This window comes from Oratosquilla oratoria, chromosome 29 (genome assembly GCF_046742065.1).
Source record: "Oratosquilla oratoria isolate Oo_2021 chromosome 29, ASM4674206v1, whole genome shotgun sequence".
Taxonomy (NCBI): domain Eukaryota; kingdom Metazoa; phylum Arthropoda; class Malacostraca; order Stomatopoda; family Squillidae; genus Oratosquilla; species Oratosquilla oratoria.
The window spans coordinates 18,553,139-18,573,745 of NC_134805.1; the positions used below are offsets into that span (position 1 = coordinate 18,553,139).

At 42.1% G+C, this 20,607-nt stretch overlaps 1 protein-coding gene across 3 annotated transcripts in view; it reads right to left on the reverse strand.

Annotated features, from left to right (window-relative positions):
• The window catches only part of LOC143040626 (transcription intermediary factor 1-alpha-like), a 74,013-nt gene that overhangs the window by 17,729 nt on the left and 35,677 nt on the right, over nt 1-20,607 (reverse strand). For all 3 annotated transcript variants that reach the window (XM_076211802.1, XM_076211803.1, XM_076211800.1), the window contains exons 2-8: nt 7,234-7,445; nt 6,884-7,006; nt 6,298-6,557; nt 5,859-6,053; nt 5,521-5,657; nt 1,442-1,623; nt 61-290 (exon numbers count right to left, since the gene is read on the reverse strand). In XM_076211802.1, the coding sequence (XP_076067917.1) occupies nt 61-290; nt 1,442-1,623; nt 5,521-5,657; nt 5,859-6,053; nt 6,298-6,557; nt 6,884-7,006; nt 7,234-7,445 (1,339 nt within the window). The remainder of the gene's footprint in view (nt 1-60; nt 291-1,441; nt 1,624-5,520; nt 5,658-5,858; nt 6,054-6,297; nt 6,558-6,883; nt 7,007-7,233; nt 7,446-20,607) is intronic.

Below are 20,607 nucleotides of genomic sequence, written 5' to 3' on the forward strand. Positions count from 1 at the left end.
CCATGACTCATAATTTCCTACTCCAAGTGTTAGACACGGGCAAACAGATCTAAAATATACCTATTTTCCCCACCCATAGGGTGAGTAGATGATGACACGGATGAGGTCACGTCAGACGACCTGCCCTGAGTAAGTTGGGGCAAGCGTGCTGGGTAACCTCCATGGGCAGATACAGGAACTCCTTGTCCTGACGGTTTGGGTTGAATCCGAACTAGTCCCGGGGGGTTGGTGGGGCCTGGTGGCGCCGGTCCAAAGTTGTGAAATTTGTGATGCATTGCATTTGCTGGATTCTTTTAAGAGAAATACACATAATCAAACCAAGTACAAAATCAGTAAGCCAATACTACTAAATATAGGTCAACATTCAATAAAAATCTCTCACAGTTTTCGCTTTTCTTACCAATTGTCCACCTCTTCCTTCTACCCTTTCCTCCCTATTAAAATTGTTTCTTTACACTGTTCATCTTGTTCCAAAATATTTTTTACTACATTTTAATATTCTCTACACCTACCCTAATTCACATATGCTATCTTGACTTCCCTTATCTTGCACATTGTTTTCACCCTTTTCATTCTGTAATGCCAGCAAATCCCTCTAGCTATTACATACCAATGGCGATTTCCCCCTTACACAGGAGGTAGCCAAAAAACAAAGGCTTAAAATCCACTCCCACCCATTCCATCCCCATATAATCCACTCCCATTCACCCACCCCCCTCCCTCTCTCTTAACTTGGCTCCTCCTGGATGACAGGTCATCTCTGCATCTCACCCACTGCCCTGGGTCCAGTTATTAACCCTAAAGAAAAATCCTTCTCACGAGAAGCAAGAGCCACACGAGCATTACTACTCTCAGGTCACATCCAGCACTAAAACAATATCAACACAGCAGGTTTGGCCATGGAAGCAAATTATCCCAGATGCAACCATCACACAGAAAACACTGAACACTTTATCTTACATTGCTTTACCCTAGCCACATCCTAACAGCAATACAATATTTCTTCACTGCGAGAATTGTGGGCTAACCTGTCTCTCTCTCTCTCTTTTTTTTCTTTTCTTTCAAGAGATCTGGGGCAATGGATTCATCACCCGCTTCCACCCAGTGGTGCCAAAGAGCCAGTACCCAGTCTCCAAATCAGGCCAAGAAACTTTACCAATCTCTCACTTCCTTCCAACCTTTTTACAACTTTTTTAAACTTTTTTTTTTATTTCTTCTTTTTTCCACACAAGGCAGTCAGTACTCTGGCATCTCTTCCCCCTCACTATCTCCTTCTGGCCAGTAACCTCAAGATGCAAATCCTCTCCTCCCCAGTTGAAAAGCAAGAGAAAAAGTCCTACACATACAACAGTCCAATTTTTCTTGTCATTGAAAAGTGAGACAATTATTATTACTATCATGTACAAGCCAGAAAGTTGGTGGTCTAATTCTTTCTACTCACTTGATGGTGTATATGCTGCTGCTGTTGCTGCTGCTGTATGTGCGAGTGCATAGGAGTAAGAGCTGGGGGCTGTGGCGGTTGAGGAGACGCCGACTGTTCCAGCGGAGATGGTTGTGACTTGGGCTTGTCTATTGGTGGGTAGATTTTGTTGTCTACTAATAAATATCCAACTTCTTTTAAAGCTGTAAATAGAAAAATGAGAATTCTGTCAACACAAAAGTCCTTATAACATAATATCAATAAATCTGGTGTTATAAAATCCACAATCCCTCAAAATATGAGAACCACATAATTTTAACAGTCCAGATTTCAAGAGGATCCAGACAAGGTCTTCATTAGTTTTAAACTTCCAAGGTTGTCCCCGTTATTTACTAACATTACCATAACTATGCAACTTCATTACTATCTTGTGCACAATAACTGAAGTGCAGAAAATATTGTGAACTTGATGATGATGATGATGATATGGTTTAACATCACAAACTCCCCCTATCGGAAGGCTAGGATGGTGCCCCTCACAGAGGGCTTTATAGCGTGGAATTTTATGAACCATACCCTTGGTTCAACTTCACTGGTGGCAAGATTTGAACCACCGCAGGTAATGAGGCCCTAACCCGCTCAGCCAGCGAGCTTCCTATTGTGAACTTAATATATCTGTATATCTGTACACCACGAGGACCTTTCCCTGCTTATAAGGGGGGTAGGGGTGGTGGCCACACTGGCCATGTCAAAGCATACAACCACCCTTCACCAATTCCAGGCCCATCTAAAACCTATTTGTTCTTCCTTCTACCATAGCTTGATGCTGCCTAAAGGGATTTCTACTAATATTCTCTATTTTCAAATGAAGGGACAAGGAGGAAGGTCGCTGTGTAAATGCAGTGGCTGGCCCTGCTCTGGATGTGACATGTGCTACTGCATTGATTTTGATCCAGGTTGTGGAATATGGACAACCCTTTATCTATAAAGAGCTAAGATAAAGGGCGGGAGAGGGGTGGGTGTGGATAGGTGCATACCTTGGCTGGCTACCTCCTTTGCCAGGAGAAAGAACCCTATTGGTATATAGAAAAATATTTACTTTCTTTATAGTTTACCTCCACCCCCCACCCCCCACCTCCATTTCCTGGTACAAGTGACCCGACATAACTAAAGCTCTTCACTTGTTCTAGTCTCTTGTTCTTGAACCTCACCTCCAACCCACCCTCACCACTTGTGCAGTTCATCACCATACCTTTACCCACGTTGATTTTCAGCATACCTTCTCCCTTATAACCTTCCTAACTCTGTCACTAGCTCCTTCAGCCTATCTCCCGACTCAGGCACATACATATATACATATACTAAAGGATACTAATTACCCACTTTCGGAGAAGAATAGGCGGAAGTGTAAAGTTCTGTATATTTCGATCACTAACTGTGATCCTCTTCAGCAGATGTTTCTTCTCCGAAAGTGGGTCATTAGTATTATTTTACATATGTGCTACGACATCACTTTGTTGTGATATACCAAAGGCTTTTTTCCACTTACAAGGGAGGTAGCCAAAAAACAAAGGCATAAAAACCACTCCCACCCATTTCATCCCTATCAGGCACAAGCAAAGAAAGAAAGTCCTGCATGGAATTTGCATGGCATGCAATATTACTATTGTCCCCTCCCTCTCCCACAACCTCACATGTTTCATCATCCTCTCCCTTTCCTGTGACAGCACACATTCCATTGCCCCCGACAGGTCCTGTGACCTTCAGCCCTCCCACATCCTTCAACATTATCTATATCTGCTGAACAACATCTACACCTGCTCCACATCATCCATTTCTATTGTCAACAAGACCAGACATTCAAGGTCAGTTGCTCACGGGTGACCTTCCATTGCCTGCCAATGATACACTATGCATTGTTGTTACATTGTCACAGTCACAACATTTGATTGTTGATGCTGTATACAAACTATATGGTGATAATCTGATTGTGATGGGGAACAACAATGGAATCAGTACTTCCTGTCCTAGATGTGAGTAATATCCTGGAACCAAAGGAGGGGACCATGTGCTAATGGTGTGATTATCCCTAACCCTAAATAATATGTGTAAGTTGTTTCTTGTCCCACAAAAGTATGAATACTATAACTTTCAAAGTCACTATACAATTGCATCTGAGCACAAAACTGATATCTCAGAACTACAATCTTTGTCTTTTAGAGACCAACAACTCCATTAATTTTTAGCATTATATAAAAACAAACTTGCTGAAAGATGAATGAATGGTGAAGGTTTTGTATATTCTCTCTTTTTTTTTTTTCTAAAGAAAATAATAAATTACCAATATAATCTTTGGAATTTCTTTGGAGCTTCTGATTTTGGGATCTGTTTGTACAGTCATGGGGAAACATGAATTCTATTTATAGCTGTGGGTTTTGTAATAAAAAGTACCAAATATCATATAAATGAAATGAACACATAGGCTCCCATTAGCATTACTAGTTCCACTCTTATTTTCATTATCAAGTTCACTTCAAAAATTTTCAATTTTTTTCTGCAAAAAGTAATCAAGCAATTATACAGATGCTCCTCAACTTACGTTTTAGTTACGTTCCGAACGGCCGAACGTAAGTTGAAAATGAACGTAAGTTGTTACTGTACTATACATCCGTAAATTCTATTACCGTATCTTATAAAACACCCCTAAATCATTAATTATACATATAACATTGTAAAATAATAACATTAATTTAAAATAAATCAAATTCAAGCAACATAAATTGAGATGGTGGAGGAGGGGGAGGAGGAGGGGGAGGCAAGGCACGTTCAGTCTGTCGTCTGTGCCATGTAAACAATGGACGCAGCATCATGCGTAAGTATTGTTTGAACTACGGAGAGCGCGCTAAACAAAAAAATTTACTCAAAAATTTGTGTTTAAAATTTTTTTTTTTTTACAGTCAGTTCAAACGTAAAATCGAAAAAACGTAAAACGAATGAACGTAAGTAGAGGAGCGTCTGTGCTTAAAAGAGATTATCTTCTCCAATCCCCCATAGTAACTGTTACCTGCCCACAGTCCTAGCATGTAGGGCAAAGGTGACGGCTTCAGCCGTAGTTATGCACCTCTTGGCATGGTTTCCAGACCATCTTCTTCGGCATATTAAGTCATGTCCTTTTAGATGAATAAAAAACGCCTCCCTGTCCTTCCCAATTTTCTCACTACCAGGGCCACATCCGCTCACAAATGGCCATCTCCCATCCCAATCTTACCTTCACCCACATTATCCTCAATGGCGCCTCTCTCCACTCCACCATACTTTTAACCTATCTCACCCCTTACCAACATTCCCATTCCTTCCCTCCCTCTCCCTATCACCATTCCCAACATGCTTCTAAACTCTAACTTATCCTTCACTTTGAGATTCATTTCAATCAACACTAACATATTCATCTTCTCTTTCGGAAACGTACCACTAACCTCTTCCCCTTTGCTCTTGTCTACACCACATTCAAGCACATGTGATGATCTAGGTTCTGCTTGGAGTCCTCCCAGACCCTCTTATGCCTCAACTTTTTGTAGGAGCAAAATACAGAAAAACATCCCTAGTAAGAGCATAACATAAGAAAATAAGAATGAAGGAGACTGCAAGAGACCATAAGGCCTACACTAGGCAGTTCCATGTCCATGACCACCTGTCATCCCCATCCACAAAGTTGTCTAACCGTTTCTCAAAACAACTGATAGTTTCAGTGCTCACTACATAAGTCTATTCCATTCGTTGACCACCCTATTAATAAACCAATTCTTGCCTATTTCCTTCTTAAATCTAAATTTGTCCATTACTGTGAGTCCTGCCCTGTTGTTTTAGTATGATGACCTTGTTTGCATCACCCTTGTTAAAGCCTTTGATCCACCTGAACACCTCTATTAGATCCCCTCATTCTGTCCATTAAATTGCCTCCTATGACACACATGGGAATATGACTGGAAGAAAAGAAAGATCTACCAAACAAACTTCACCCTTTACTCTGAAAAGCTCCTTCAGAAACTAATTCTAATCATATATTAAAGGAAGATAAATCATAACTGGAGAATACTCACCCTTACCAATGCCACGAGATTCACTGGATATTCGTAACGATATATCATCACCAGAATTGAGCTTTGCCTTAAATCTATAAAAGAGATTCCCGTCAGGTGAGTCCTTATCTACCTTGTACACTTGTTCAATTAATAACCTGCAAAAAATAAAAACTTCAATTAGACAAAAGTCATTCCCATTAGGGAAGCCCTGACCTACCTTAAATACTTCTTCACTTAATAACTTTCAATTCTAAATAAAGGATAAATAAAAATGTGAGTATCATGTCTTAATTTACATGCCATGGCTGGATCAACATGAGAACATTAATGCACCAATACAATGCCTAGGTTCTTACTTTTTTGAATGTAAAAGTGCCATATCTGATGACGTGGAGAGTACCGCATCTAGAAATACAATGCAGTGATCAGCTTGAGACCCAAGATGCATCAACACCTCATTTTTCTTGTCCATCTGCTCCTGTTTTGTGGCACAAACTTCACCCAACTTTTCGCAGAGTGTGGTTCCTCTTTGCCGAATGATGTCAATGAATCTGAAATCATATTTTCAGTAAAATCAAGGTGTTCTATAAATTTTGTTGACAAATTAATCAGAAAAAATAAAAATTAAAAACATGCCAAGCTCTTATATAGCATCATAACAAACATTTCACTACAAGCATTATTCAATTTTAAATTGGTTATACTTCATCCAATTTCCAAGGAACATTTTTTGGGTATTTTTCTTTTAATAATTTTTTGACATTCTCCAATGTACATGAATAACTAAATCCTTACGTGTCTACAAGTCTGTTGATGTCAGCACGAACTGCTTCCTGTTTTGTGATTATCTGTTGCCTTCTTTCTTCCACCAATTCTTTGGCATTTTCAATATAGCCTCTCTTCTTTCTAATGTCGTGTAACAACTCTCTCAGCTTCTCTCGAGTGAGAGATGCCATCTCCTCTGTAAACTTGTACTTGTGATCCCTGTGCTCAATAAGCTGACAGTCACGGCAAGTCAGTCGATCACAGGTTGTGCAATATAAATTCAACTTTTCCTGAAAGGTTTATTATCATGATCAAGAAAAAATAATCTCCAACAACTGAAGAAAAACTGTAATTCATGGTTATATGAGGGGAGGGGGAGAGGGTGAAAGAGTAAGCACACATGCACATAGAGAGAGAGAGAGAGAGAGAGAGAGAGAGAGAGAGAGAGAGAGAGAGAGAGAGAGAGAGAGAGAGAGAAAGAGACAAACTTTGTTCATACAAGTACACAAAACATATATAATGCACAGGGTATGCCACCTATATAACACCGAAAAAAGTCTTATATATATATACAAAATTGTGTACATTTCAAGAGGCAAATACAAAGCATACAAACCTTTGTATGAACTGTGCAATAAGTGAATTTTTTGTTTGATCCTTTGTTTGTATTTGTGTCAGACTCCACTTCAGTCTTCATTTTAATAATATGATCTTTGGTCATCTTGACACGCTTGTGAGCCTGAAATTTTTTTGTACATTAAGAGGCATTATTTTACTCAAATTGATTCAATACATATGAAAAACCTTATCGAGTAGATTTACGAGTAAATCCTACAAAGAGCTTCGAAACATATCTCATCTTCATCCATAATGCATAGCGTAACTTGTACTCCTTTGGCTCTACCTTACGCTAAGCAATCACTTACATAAATTGCATCCTACTTCCCAACAAATTACACGGCATACCTGTATACAAGCGTCACACAGCCACTCTGTGCAATCTACACAATGGCCTGTTGCAGTCGCTTCATCTGAACATGATGTACACGTGTTGTCTTCCTCCGCTGAAGCCCCACCTCCTGATCGATCAGCCAGTGCCTCGCATACGAACATATTGTCCATAATATTCTCTTGAGGAAAACCCTTCTTACATGACGGGCAGGTAATCAAAGGATCCACTGTAACACACAAAAAATACATATATATAACAACAGTTCTACAAATGGTTCAACACTGGAAATATTAAAAATTATTCAATTGTTGTCAATTTAATGAAGTGGCCTTGCTGTGGATAAGCTGTCTTGCGACATTGCTACTGACCCAGGGCAGTGGACAAGATGCAGGGATGACCAGTCATCCAGGAGGTGCCAAGATGAGAGGGAGGGAAGAGGGTGAAGGGGAGTGGAGTGTGATAGGGATGAAATGGGTGGGAGTGGTTTTTATGCCTTTGTTTTTTGCTACCTCCCTTATAAGGGAAAAAAGCCTTTGGTATATGTTGTATGTATTCAATTGTTCAAGAAAATTTCGATTTTTCTTCTTCACTTAAAACAAAACATCATAAAAATCAATCAAAAAAATTAACAAGAGAGTTATAATTCGTGATGGGAAAGTGAAAGTTGAAAAAGCAAGATTTTAAAAGATGTTACAAGTACAACCTTCCACAAAATACATGGATTTGTGTAACAAGTTGGATGGAAACATAATCCAGATAAACAACATAATTGAATTCATGACAAAGTTTAATGAGAGGAAGCAAAGCAAACCATAAGAACAGCCCAATATACTATAACTAGTAGTATTTGGGGTAAAACTGGATAAATGTAAACACACACACACAATCCTCGTGGCGCTGTGGTTAGAGTTTTCGCCTGCCACTGCGGCGTTCCGGGTTCGACTTCCGCCCAGGGCTGAAATAATTTCAGTATCTCTGCGCTGCGGGTTGTTACTCCAACTCTCGTGGACGGGGAGTTGGGTGTGTGTGTGTGTGTGTGCGTGTGAGGTCACAGTATTACCCATATATCAGTCATACGAGCTCTGAGCTCTCATCCGGGAGGTTAACAACTGTCGATCACGAGTCCAACACGTGAATCACACACACACACATCCGGGAAGTAACAACTGCTGATCACAAGCCCAACACGTGAATCACACCCACCCATACACACACACACACACGACACACACACACACACACAAACACACGCACGTACGCACACACATACACACATTCCAACACTACTGGCATCCCCACCCCCATGGGACTTAACACGTTTCTACCGCGGCATAAAAACACAGACCTATTAATTGTTTTTTTCTTCCTTTTCTTTATCAAATATCTACCTAATTGGTACAAGTGTTCACAGGTGTACGTGAACTTGCGCACGTCTACATTCTCATTGTGTATGTGTGTGTGTGTGTGTGTGTGTGTGTGTGTGTGTGTGTGTGTGTGTGTGTGCGCGCAAGCATACGTGTTCATGCATGTGCGTGCAAGCATGTGTGCGTATGCATTGGATGCGTGTGAATGCGTGTGTGTATGTGTGTGTGCGCGCGTGTGTATTCACCTTGGTCTTTGGATCACGTGTTGAGCTCGTGATCGACAGCTATTTCCCTCCCGGAAGAGAGCTCAGAGCTCGTATGACCGACTATGGGTAATGCTATGACCTTACACGCACACACACACCCAACTCCTCGCCCACGAGAGTCGGAGTAACGACTCGAAGCGTGTGTGTGTGTGTGTGTGTGTGTGTGTGTGTGTGTGTGTGTGTGTGTGTGTGTGTGCGTGTGTGTGCGCGCGCGCGCGTGTATGCAGATCCCCTTTCGTGCCACGTGGCTTTTTACCCTCTGTTTTGGCCGCTACCAGGTTACTTTCATTCATTTTCTCGGCAACGCTACACAGCGAAGGGGACTGAAGCTAGCTGGCGACGGGCGCGAGCTTGTGACATACGAATGTTTTAATTGGGCTAGGTGACGTAGGGAGAGAGTAATGCGCAGTTTCCTTTGTATATTTTATTCTAGTGAAGGTGCGTATGTCACAGGCAGACGTGGCGTGGTCCCCGAAGTGATGAGAGACCGAACGCGAAGGCCGAGTGACGCGTAACAAGTTGAGTATAGAGAACTGACTGGTCTGCCAGTACAAATACACGGGACTGACCCGACGCCATGACCAAACGCGACCTATTTGCGGTGACCCTTTCTGGCCTGTCAATACCAGCGTCAGGTCCTATACAATCCAAATGCATACAATTTCCACCGATGTTAGAATGCTTGTGGGGGTACATATGCACCACAGGCTGTCGCGAGTTTTGATTGTAACATGTGGACTTGTCTGTATAATTGTTTACAGGTCAATTCCTACAGCATCCGACTTCATTACGGATGGAATGATTTCCTGTCAACCTCCACGGCTTTTTTCCCCGTTGTAACTTTGTAGCATTATAACTCTCTACAAAAAGTATTGTCACAGTAGCACCGGAAGTCAGCCCATGGCATTGTTTGCCACAAGGTTACTCAGACAACGCGCAATAAATCTTACATGCATAAATCATGCATGCACACATACAGCAAACACGGACATTGAGGTCTCATTGGGGAGGGTAACAGCTGTCCATCAGAAGTCCAAAACGTGATCTAAGGCCATGATGGATCTTTCTCTCATACCCACGCATATAACATAACACAACACACAAGTGGCTCCAACATTACAGTCGATAGTACTCATGGCATACAGACGGGGTTCTTATCCTAAACAACTATACAAACACACACACACATACATACACAGGCACACACACACAGACTATTATAAGAGATCAAAGGCTAGTCTGGAGATAAGTTAATAGTGGCGTACCACAGGGATCGGTGCTGGCACCTGTATTATTCCTATTGTATATCAACTATATGATGAATGGAATAGGTAACATACACAATCGTTTTTGCAGATGATGCCAAGACTAAGAGTGCAGTGAAAAAGGAAGATGATTGTAAACTGCTAAAGTAATGCCTAGATAAGGTTTAAGAATGGAACCAGGAGTGGAATATGAACTTCAACACTAATATTAAATTTCAGATTCAGAAATATATATACCGGTGTATATATATCATATATATATATATATATGTGTGTGTGTGTGTGTGTGTGTGTGTGTGTGTGTGTGTGTGTGTGTGTGTGTGTGTGTGTGTGTGAATAAAAAAAATGGGAGGCGAGTTAACAGCAAAGGTAAACGAAGAAAAGGATTTAGGAGTTTTAATCAGAGATGATCTGTCGCCGAAAAGCCATGTACAGGCATTTAGGAGAGAGAGAGAGAATGGGGGGGGACTTGGTGAAGAGAAGACGGCGAAGAATATAAGTGTCATTTCATTACATGGATGAGGACATTATTGTATATACATATGTCTTATATATATATATATATATATATATATATACACACACACATATATACATAGGTGTATTTACCTAATTGTAGTACACAATTAAGGAGCAACGTTCGGTGGGTCCCGTTTCCTATTCTCTAATTTGCTAACATACCTAAACTCAAATTCATGTACAGTTCCAACTTAATCTATATTTCCAATCATGTTTATATTTGAACTCACGTATTGTTTGAGCTTGGGCTATATCACCTAAGTTATTCCACATATTTACACATCTGTATGAAAAACGATTTCTTCACATCATTTCGAAATGTGATTTTTTTTTATTTCCCTCCATGAACTCTTAAAGCCCTCACGTCTTTGATCAGATCTCTTCTATCAATGCAATCTATCCCCTTTAGTGACCTGAACAATGTAACCATGTCACCTCTTCCTCTTCGATCTTTCAAAGTTGGGGGACACGTTTGCATTCTCTCAATCTTGCTTATATCCTTCACTCTGTGTGGGGACCATACCACTGACGCATATTCCAGTCTTGGGCGTATCAGGGCTTCGATGAGGTTTTTCCATCATTTCTTCATCAATATTTATTGGAACGCAATTTTAACCTTCTGCAGTAGTCCATATGTCTTCCCCACAATCCTGCTGATATGTCCCGTCAGGTGACAAGTTGTCTTTCATAAACACTCCCAAGTCTTTCTCCACTTTTCCTTTTGTAATGTGTTCACTTCCCAAGGAATAGTTTTAGGATGCCTTTCTACAACTATTGCCAATTTCCAATATTTTGACTTTTTTTTGTATCTTCATTTCCTATTTTTGGTTCTATGCAAAAATAGAGTCTAGATCTTTTTGCAATATTCTACAGCGTTCCTCATTTTGACTCTTCTCATGATTTTTGCATCATCTGCAAACATGTTGGCATAGCTTGTTCCATGTCATTATTATTGTGTGTGCGTGTGTTTATATGTATACATATATATGTGTATATATATATATAATATATATATACATATATGTGTGTGTATATATATATATATATATATATATATATATATATATATATATATGCTAATAAGAACACAGGTACGTGTGTTCACTTATGCAAAGTAGACCACTTGGAAAAAGAAACTAATGAAGCAGAGCGCTTTCGTATATTACATCTTCAGTGCACTGAAGATGTAATATACGAAAGCGCTCTGCTTCGTTAGTTTCTTTTTCCAAGTGGTCTACTTTGCATATATATATATATATATATATATATATATATATATATATATATATATATATATATATTATTTCAGCAAACACTCGGGGTGATCCCAATTTAAGAATCAATGCTTTGTATGATACAGCCCAAACAAAATCCAAAGTGAATTAAAAACTCCATTGTTGGAGAACAAAGACATCCGACGAGCGTCGCTCCTTTCCTGTATATAAATACAATTACAAATAAGGGCATGCAGCACACACACACATACTCTTCCTACCCTCTGCGCAATGACCAGGGTTCGAATCCCGCGCGCATAACGTCCCTAGCGACGGTCAGTCGCGCGGGATACATGAGTATGCAAATGAGATCACACTACAAATGCGATGCAAAGCGATGTACGTTGAATGCCAATGAAGATGAGGATGTTGTGTACACAGTGTTGTGTTTTCCTTATTAACAGTCATCGTCTCAGCCTTCCAGGGGTGAAACAATAATTATTTGAATCTGTTGTTATCAGAAAACTCGGCCCCATAGTCGAGCATTGGTCGACTACCGCTGCTGTGGATCAGATAACCGTTTTCCGTCGTCTACGCGCCATCTTTTTTTTTTCAAAAGTGAGCGTTGCTTTGCGAGACGACGTTTCATTCATGGCGGAGATTGGTCGTAACCCACAACAAGGACAATCGCCCGTATCTACATTTACTGCATGGGTGATAATGGCTTAAAACTAACTGTAGGGGAGACGAGAGTGTCTCCCCACGTAAGTATTGCGCACTGGCTGGAAAAGGCCCGCGAAACATCAGCAAATCATTCGTTCAAAAAAAGAGCTGGTAATCCTGAGAGCGTTACACAACTGACTCTATTGTTTGTTAATCACCAGCTCATAAACACTCTTTAATGCACACCTTTCACACTGACGAAATCTCCCGCAATTTATTATAAAACTTATTTGAAGGAAGTCTAATATATTCCGAAGGAAGAGTGTGCTTTCTCGGTACGGTGAACGCAAAGCGTACCCGACACAAAGCCACAAAACAAAATCTGTTTCGCGCCATAACCGACCTTGTGAAGGGTGGACATAAGGACGATCTGTTCCCTCGCGGGGTGTGGCTTAGGCCCCATGACCACGTGAACGAAACCACGCTCCACAATGCAACGCTCACTTATGAAAAATCACGTGCGCGCAAGACGACGAAAAACAATACGACATCCAGGACAATATAAACCCTGATCGTCTCTAACCCCTACTCAGACTATGGGTGAGTTGCCTAATAGGAGATTTAAAAAATATATACCTCGGGGCGACTTTCATCTCTAAGAACAGGAAAAACAGCGGCCAATGGTGAATACAAAAATTCAAACGCGCAAAAACAAGTTGTCGGGGGCTGAGTGCAGGGAACAGGAATAGGGAAGAAGAAAGGGAGGATGAATGAGCAAACAACTTGGATACATTTGACCTTGGATGACCTCCCCCCACCCCCACCCCCCACACAAACATTGCTTCACTTCCGTATGTTGCCATTGTGACACACAAGGCAAGACACGTTATGGCACAACTGCCAAGGTGCCAACTGGGTAATTGGTTAATGCCTGTTGCAATTTTTTTCGTTCGAGTGTCAATGACAAGCAGTAATCAACATTTCCGAGAACTACTGTGGACACCTGCAAATGTGGACCTGAATACAGTTACACTAGAAACACACACACACACACACACAACCTCGTAGCGCAGTGGTTAGAGTTCCCGGCTGCCACTACGGCGGTCCGGGTTCGAATTCCACCCAGGGCTGAAATAATTTCAGTATCGCTACGCTGCGAGTTGTTACTCAAACTCTCGTGGGCGGAGAGTTGGGTGTGTGTGTGCGTGTAAGGTCACAGCATTGCCCAGATCGGTCATATATGAGCTCTGAGCCCTATTCCGGAAGGGAAATAGCTGTCGATCACGAGTCTAACACGTGATCCAAGACCATGATGAATCACATACACAATATATATATATATATATATATATATATATATATATATATATAATGTGTGTGTGTGTGTAATATATTCATATATTACAAACATACCAAACAATAAGGAAAGTACATTTGCATAGGTATGTAGGTCACGTCCGGCAGTTCACTACAGCGCCTCATGATTCCTGACTAGACATTTTTTTTTATTTTTTTAATCTTCAGCCTGAAGGAGGCCTCGATCCCCCGACGCCCCTTGAATTGAGTCATCGAGCCAATCCTCGGCTACATTGACGTCGACGAGGAACGCTCCCACCGGACCAGTAAGGGAAGCGAGGAAGATTCGTTCTCGGCAGTTGAGTTCAAACCGGGCGATTGGGCACCGTAGATTTTTTCGAGCGGTCGCACAAGAAAAATAAACTAATAAATAAAAACATAAAAACTCTTTTGTGTCAGTTACCAACCAGCCCAATGGGTGGGAATTAATCAACTCTTGCCTAAAGTTCCATTACATGAAAAACCCACAACATGGTTGGCAACGGCCCTCATGCCCTCCCACAGATCTCTCTCTCGCTCTCTCTCTCTTTCTCTCTCTCTCTCTGGACTGTTTTCTGCGCTGTACAAGTCCCAGACTATTCCTATCTCCCCAGCTGAAAGTAGTACAGATTGGGGAGCACTTGCCAGTCCTGCATGTGTGAAAAAGTGCAATAAATGCGGTTAAAGTTTATCGTGACAGACCTTGGACGTCCAGGGACCAAGTGTCAACCACTGGGGGCTGCACCCCCTGATGGAGGTGTGGGGGTTGACAGGCTTGAAAATGGATAGATTTGCACTCCATTTTGTTGACTGACCAGGTAAATAGAGAATAAAGTTGCATAAGATTGTAAGCATATAACATATACTCGTACAATGTACAAATATATATGTATATATATATATATGCACAAGTTTCACAAAACACACGTGAATACACAAACTGTGCTAAACACCACAGTGAAAGGAAATTAAAATTTTGAATCCGAGCGCTTTCGTGATATAATCACATCTTCAAGGATTACTAGAGAATACTCTTGTAACCCTTGAAGGTATGATTATATTACTGAAGCGCTCGGATTCAAAATCTTAATTTCCTTTCACTGTGGTGTTTAGTATATATATAAATATATATATTATTTATATACCTTTTTTCATTAAAATATTTTGGTCATATACTCGATTCCTGGTCTTTTTACGAAACGATTAAACAAATCAACAAACATTGATTTCAGTTGGATCTGAAAAAAACAAGTTCGTGACCCTTTGACCACACCAGGGACCGACACAGCTGATTCAAATGGTCTCGATTTGGCCAAAATATCAATGACGTCATCTCGGCGTCGTCGCAGCCAAGAGGGTAGACCACTTTCAGTTTTATTCTGGCTGCCGTCAGGCGCTTTCATTCACTCCTTTTGGCAATCTCTCTGAATTGAAGAGGCTACTTCCTCTCTTGAAAGGCGTAACGGAAACTACAGTCACTGATTTAAAGCGAAGTTGGCAAATGTCCGTTTTGGATTGTGTCACTTGCCAAGAAGTCTTGAGTCACTTTCTCTCAGTAGTCATGCGAGAGAGTGGATATAATGGTACATCAAGACTCACATCTCAGTCATTTTTCGGAAATTTCTGAGGCGTTTGGTTAAGTTGTGAGGTCACGTTAGGTTAGGTTTTGTTAAATCTGGATACGTTAGGTTAAGTTAGATTAGGTTAGAAGATAGGATAAGCACAGCCAACTAATGGTTGGCGTTTTCAAAATACCACCACATCGCCGGCGAAGGTGTCGTCTTGACTGTGACGTCATATGTAAACAAAGATGGCGGAGAAAACGACCTGGGGCCGAATTTATGGAAGATCCAAACCCCTTAAGTCTAGACATAAATCTTCGAAAATGGCGGAGAGTTTACCTAAATCCCTATGTCGGCGACCTAAACGGTTATGTCTAGAATGTCTAGACATAAGCATTTAGGTCTCTGCCATTTTGAAGGTTTATGTCTAGATTTAAGGGTTAGGATCTTTTGTAAATTTGCCCCCTTCATCGCATCGTCGCTGGTGATTAATTCTGTCGTTACGGATGGCAAATTATTGGAAAAAAATTTTTTATCAGTAACTTAAAAAAATCAGTATGAATATGGAAAACAAGAGAAAAGAAACTAAGGCAAGGATAAATACGTTCATTAAGACTAGAGAAGATTTGCTGTTGCAAAGGCAAACCTCCGATTATAAGACACATTCCAGGTCTATGTTAATAATCTTTTCTTTCATTCTACCTGCCTTCTCTGGATGTTAACAGAAAACCGTGTCTACACTTTGGTTGCCAGAAAATGTAGGTCAAATTGTACATGTAACGATATGCTACACTTGGCTGCACATATGTCAAAATAGACATAAATTTCTTGGGTCGACTTTTATTGTGAAAAATTCTAGATTTCTATGGACACAAATTAGGGGAACGACTTATAACAAGAGATCGAATATTACATGGGTATATACGGGATTTCCAATACAGCATGCATGGTTAGGTGTATCATACTATATAGGATACTTACAACCAAAAGAACATTTAGCAAATGGTAAGAAGGTAATTGTTAAACGAACGTAATGATGAAGGAATAAAATTGTTTATATATATATATATATATATATATATATATATATATATATATATATATATATATATATACTTGTAAAATTTTGTTCTGAAAACAATATCAGTAGTCACAACCAAGCTACTCAACAGCCCTAAGCTATCCTGACCTAACCTAACATGACCTACCCTCAGTTAACACCTGCCAAACCTTACATTCCAAAAGAAGTCAAATTGGGTTCATTTACTATCGAAACAAGTTTCCAAATGCAGTTTAAGTCTTCCGCGTATGTTTCAATTTTTTATTGATAACCGGTATACAATGATTGCTGGAACGCGTATGATCTATTCGTTCTACATTTGCACGCCATTACACGCGCGCGCTGTTGCCACATCTAGGTACGATTATCGTCCGACCAGATGGACCACAAGGAAACCTAGGCAACTGTACACTCCACCTTCGCTACAGGAAGAGGAGCGAGAGGCATCTCGTCTCTAAGAGAAATATTCTAACTGAACAACAGGGGGAGAGAGGTATATATATGTAATATTATCAAAAATAAGTACAAAACAAAAAATAAAATAAAATAAAACAGCAATCAAAGGTGGAAGAAATATGCAATACCAAAAATGGGGGCAAGAGTCGACAAAAAGAAAAAATGAGCGCTGGGCACACAAAAGGAATTGCGAGCGAAAGGGGTGGGGTGGGGAGGTGAACTGTGTTGGGGTGAAGGGGGGGGAAGGGGAAGCCAGGGTGAGGGGGGGGCTGGAGAAAAAAGAGAAAAAATAGGGAGAACGGGAGAAGAGGATAATTGGGGAAGAATGTGCACGTCGATAAAAAAAAAAAAAAAATACCTCAAGTGGAGACCATAAAAGTAAAACAAGCAAGAAGGGAAAGGGGGGAAACAAGTAAAAAAAAAAAAAAACGAAAAAAAAACGGAGTGAATGAAGATAATGCATGATGAAAACAATAACAACAGTGGAGGAGAAAGATGAGGGAGAAGGGAAATAAAAACACACCGACATACATACAAAAGATGCAGACGACACACAAAAAAAGATGATGAAAGGGCCGACACACCGGAGAAAATAACTCGACAGAGAGAGAGAGAGAGAGAGAGAGAGAGAGAGAGAGAGAGCGAGTGGGGGGAGGGAAGGGGAGAGAGAGAGAGAGTGTGTGTGGGGTGGAGGGAAGAGGGGAAGGAGAGAGAGGGAGAGAGAGAAAGAGAGAGAGAGAGAAAAGAGAGGGGGAGAGAGAGGGAGAGAGAGAAAGAGAGAGAGAGAGAAAAGAGAGGGGGAGAGAAGGGAGAGATAAAACAGGGCGACAAAGGGAAACATAGAGGAAGTGGAGGAGGAGGAGATGAAGGTGGAGAAGGAGGAGGAGGAGGTGAAGGAAGAGGTGGAGGAGGAGGAGGTGAAGGAAGAGGTGGAGGAGGAGAGATTTTGAAAAAGAAAGCATCGGAGGCAAAAATGGTGGGGCGAAACAAGAGGAGGAGGAGGAGGAGGAGGAGGAGGAGGAGGAGGAGGAGGAGGAGGAGGAGGACTGCCTGCCGTGAAGGCGAAGCGGTGCACACACACACACACACACACACTCGAGTGGGAGAGTGAGTCTGCACAAGGAGGAGACCTATTCGAGAACAAAGCATTACATCAAATGTGCTGCTAACAACAAACACGCGTAGGCTTCATAGTTCTTTAGCATCTTTGATCCAAGCGATGACAGTTCGGACCTTTGAAAGAAAAAGAAAGAAAAGAGAGAGAGAGAGAGAGAGAGAGAGAGAGAGAGAGAGAGAGAGAGAGAGAGAGAGAGAGAGAGAATCAATCTCTGTTCGTGATTAAGGCTTCAATGAGAAAACAGAAAGCCCTAGAGGTAAATGAAAATGGGGAGGGACAAGAGGGAAAACAAGGGCAGAGAAAATGGCCAAGGAACAGGAAATAGAAAGAGAAAGAGAGAAACGGGAAACGCAAGAAAACAAGGAGGATGGGATGCAGAAACAAAAGAAAGGAAATAGAAAAGAGAATATAAAATGGCCATGTTGAGAGAAGCGAATCAGAGGGGAGGGAAGTACGTGGAAACAAGAGAGAGAGAGAGAGAGAGAGAGAGAGAGAGAGAGAGAGAGAGAGAGAGAGAGAGAGAGAGAGAAGCCAGCAGAGGTGGGGGAGAAGAGAAGAGAGGGAGGGAAGAAGAGCAAACAAGAGAGAGGTGGGACGTGGAAGGAGAAGAGGAAGAGAGTGGGGAAGATGGTGGGGAAGTGGGCGAGGAAGGATATAGGGAATAGGGAAGATGGTAAAAAGGGTAGACAAAAGGGAGGAGAGAGATGGAGGAGGAAGATGGAGGAGGGGGATGGGGAGGGAGATGGAGGAGGGGGAGGGAGATGGAGGAGGGGGATGGAGGAGGGGGATGGTGAGGGAGATGGAAGAGGGAGAGGGGAGGGAGAAACTGTAGGGAGAAGAGGTGGGGTAAGACGAAGGGGTAAGTATGAAGGGAAAAGTGAAAGAGGAAGGAAAGGAAGGGGAGGACGAAGGGGAGGAAGAACAGGGTAAGAAAGGGAGAGAGGAAAGGGAAGAGAGGAAGAGGGGGAGGGGAAGAGGAATGAGGAAGGAGAAAAGGAAGACAAAAGGGAAGACGAAGGGGAAGATGAAGGGGATGGGGACGAGGAAAGGGGGAGAGAGAATGGAAGGGGAAGAGAGAAGGGAAGGGGAAGAGAGAAGGGAAGGGGAAGAGAGAAGAAGAGGTAAGAGGAAGACGAGGAAGGGGGAGAAGGGGAAGGGGAAGGGGAAGAGGAAAGGGGAGAGGAAGTGGGTGAGGATGGGGGAGATGTAAGGGAAGAGGAAGAGGAAGAGGAAGAGGCAACTTCCACACTCAAGACAAGAAAGTCTTCATCGATTGAGACCACCCCTTCCTTCAGGCCCAGAGTTCGAAAAGAGAGGGAGAGAGAGAGAGAGAGAGAGAGAGAGAGAGAGAGAGAGAGAGAGAGAGAGAGAGAGAGAGAGAGAGAGAGCGAGACTGACTTCTTGGCTGCGCCTTCTTACTTGTTCTAGCTTCCTCCAATCAATTTCATACATTGACCGCAATTAATCAAATAATGAAACGAACGCCAGGTATATCAAAGGTCACGCGACACTAAGGGAAAGTGAAGAGGAGGAGGAGGAGGAGGATGAAGAAAAGGAAGTGGAGGAGGAAGAGGAGGGGGAGGAGGAGGAAGATGAGGAGGAGGAGAAGGAAGAGGAGGAAAAGGAGGAAGATGAGGAGGAGGAAGATGAGGAGAAGGAAGAGGAGGAGGGGAGGAAGATGAGGAGAAGGAAGAGGAGGAGGGGGAGGAAGAGGAGGAGGGGGAGGAAGAGGAGGAGGAGGGGGAGGAAGAGGAGGAGGAGGGGGAGGAAGAGGAGGAAGAGGAGGAGAGAGCGAGCGAAAGTGTCGAAAGAGTGGGACGGACTGCAAAAGCCAAAATTGAATTGGTATTCCTTGATGATCTTGGGGCGTCGTCAAGGTCACAGCGACCCTAAAAGGTCATAAAAGGTCATAAAAGGGGAGGGGCCAGGGCGTGGGAAAAGGCCATAAAGGGTCATAACCTTTAATTCGAGGTCATAACAAGTGCGTTCCTTCTATCATTACTTCAGTAATTAATCAATGACCGTAAAACGATGAAATAATAATAATAATAATAATAATAATAATAATAATAATAATAATAATAATGATGATGATAATAATAATAAATTAATAAACTACTGCATTCGAAAGATCTGCTTGCTTGGCCCACTGGGAAAAATTATTCATTTCTCGACACCAAACTACCTTCCAGTCTCACAAACGTTGCCACGTGACTCTGGGCCAAAGGGGCGGCACGCAAATTCATCAATGGCACTGTCTGTGGCGTCCATACTCCCGGACGGGGAGCCAGTATTGAGAGAGACTCCATGAACTCCAAACAGGGTCCACAGTTTCATCGACCCCACTCCCCCACTCCCTCCTCCTCCTCCCTCCCCCCCTCCTCTCGGCCTCTCGTTTCCTTGAAGAGGGTCGTCTCCGAGCAATCCAGGAGGTGGGAGGAGGGAGGGGGGAAGGGGGGAGGAGGAAGGGGGAAGGGGGGAGGAGGGAGGGGGAAGGGGGGAGGAGGGAGAGGGAGGGGGAGGAGGGAGGGGGAAGGGGGGAGAGGGAGGGGGAAGGGGGGAGAGGG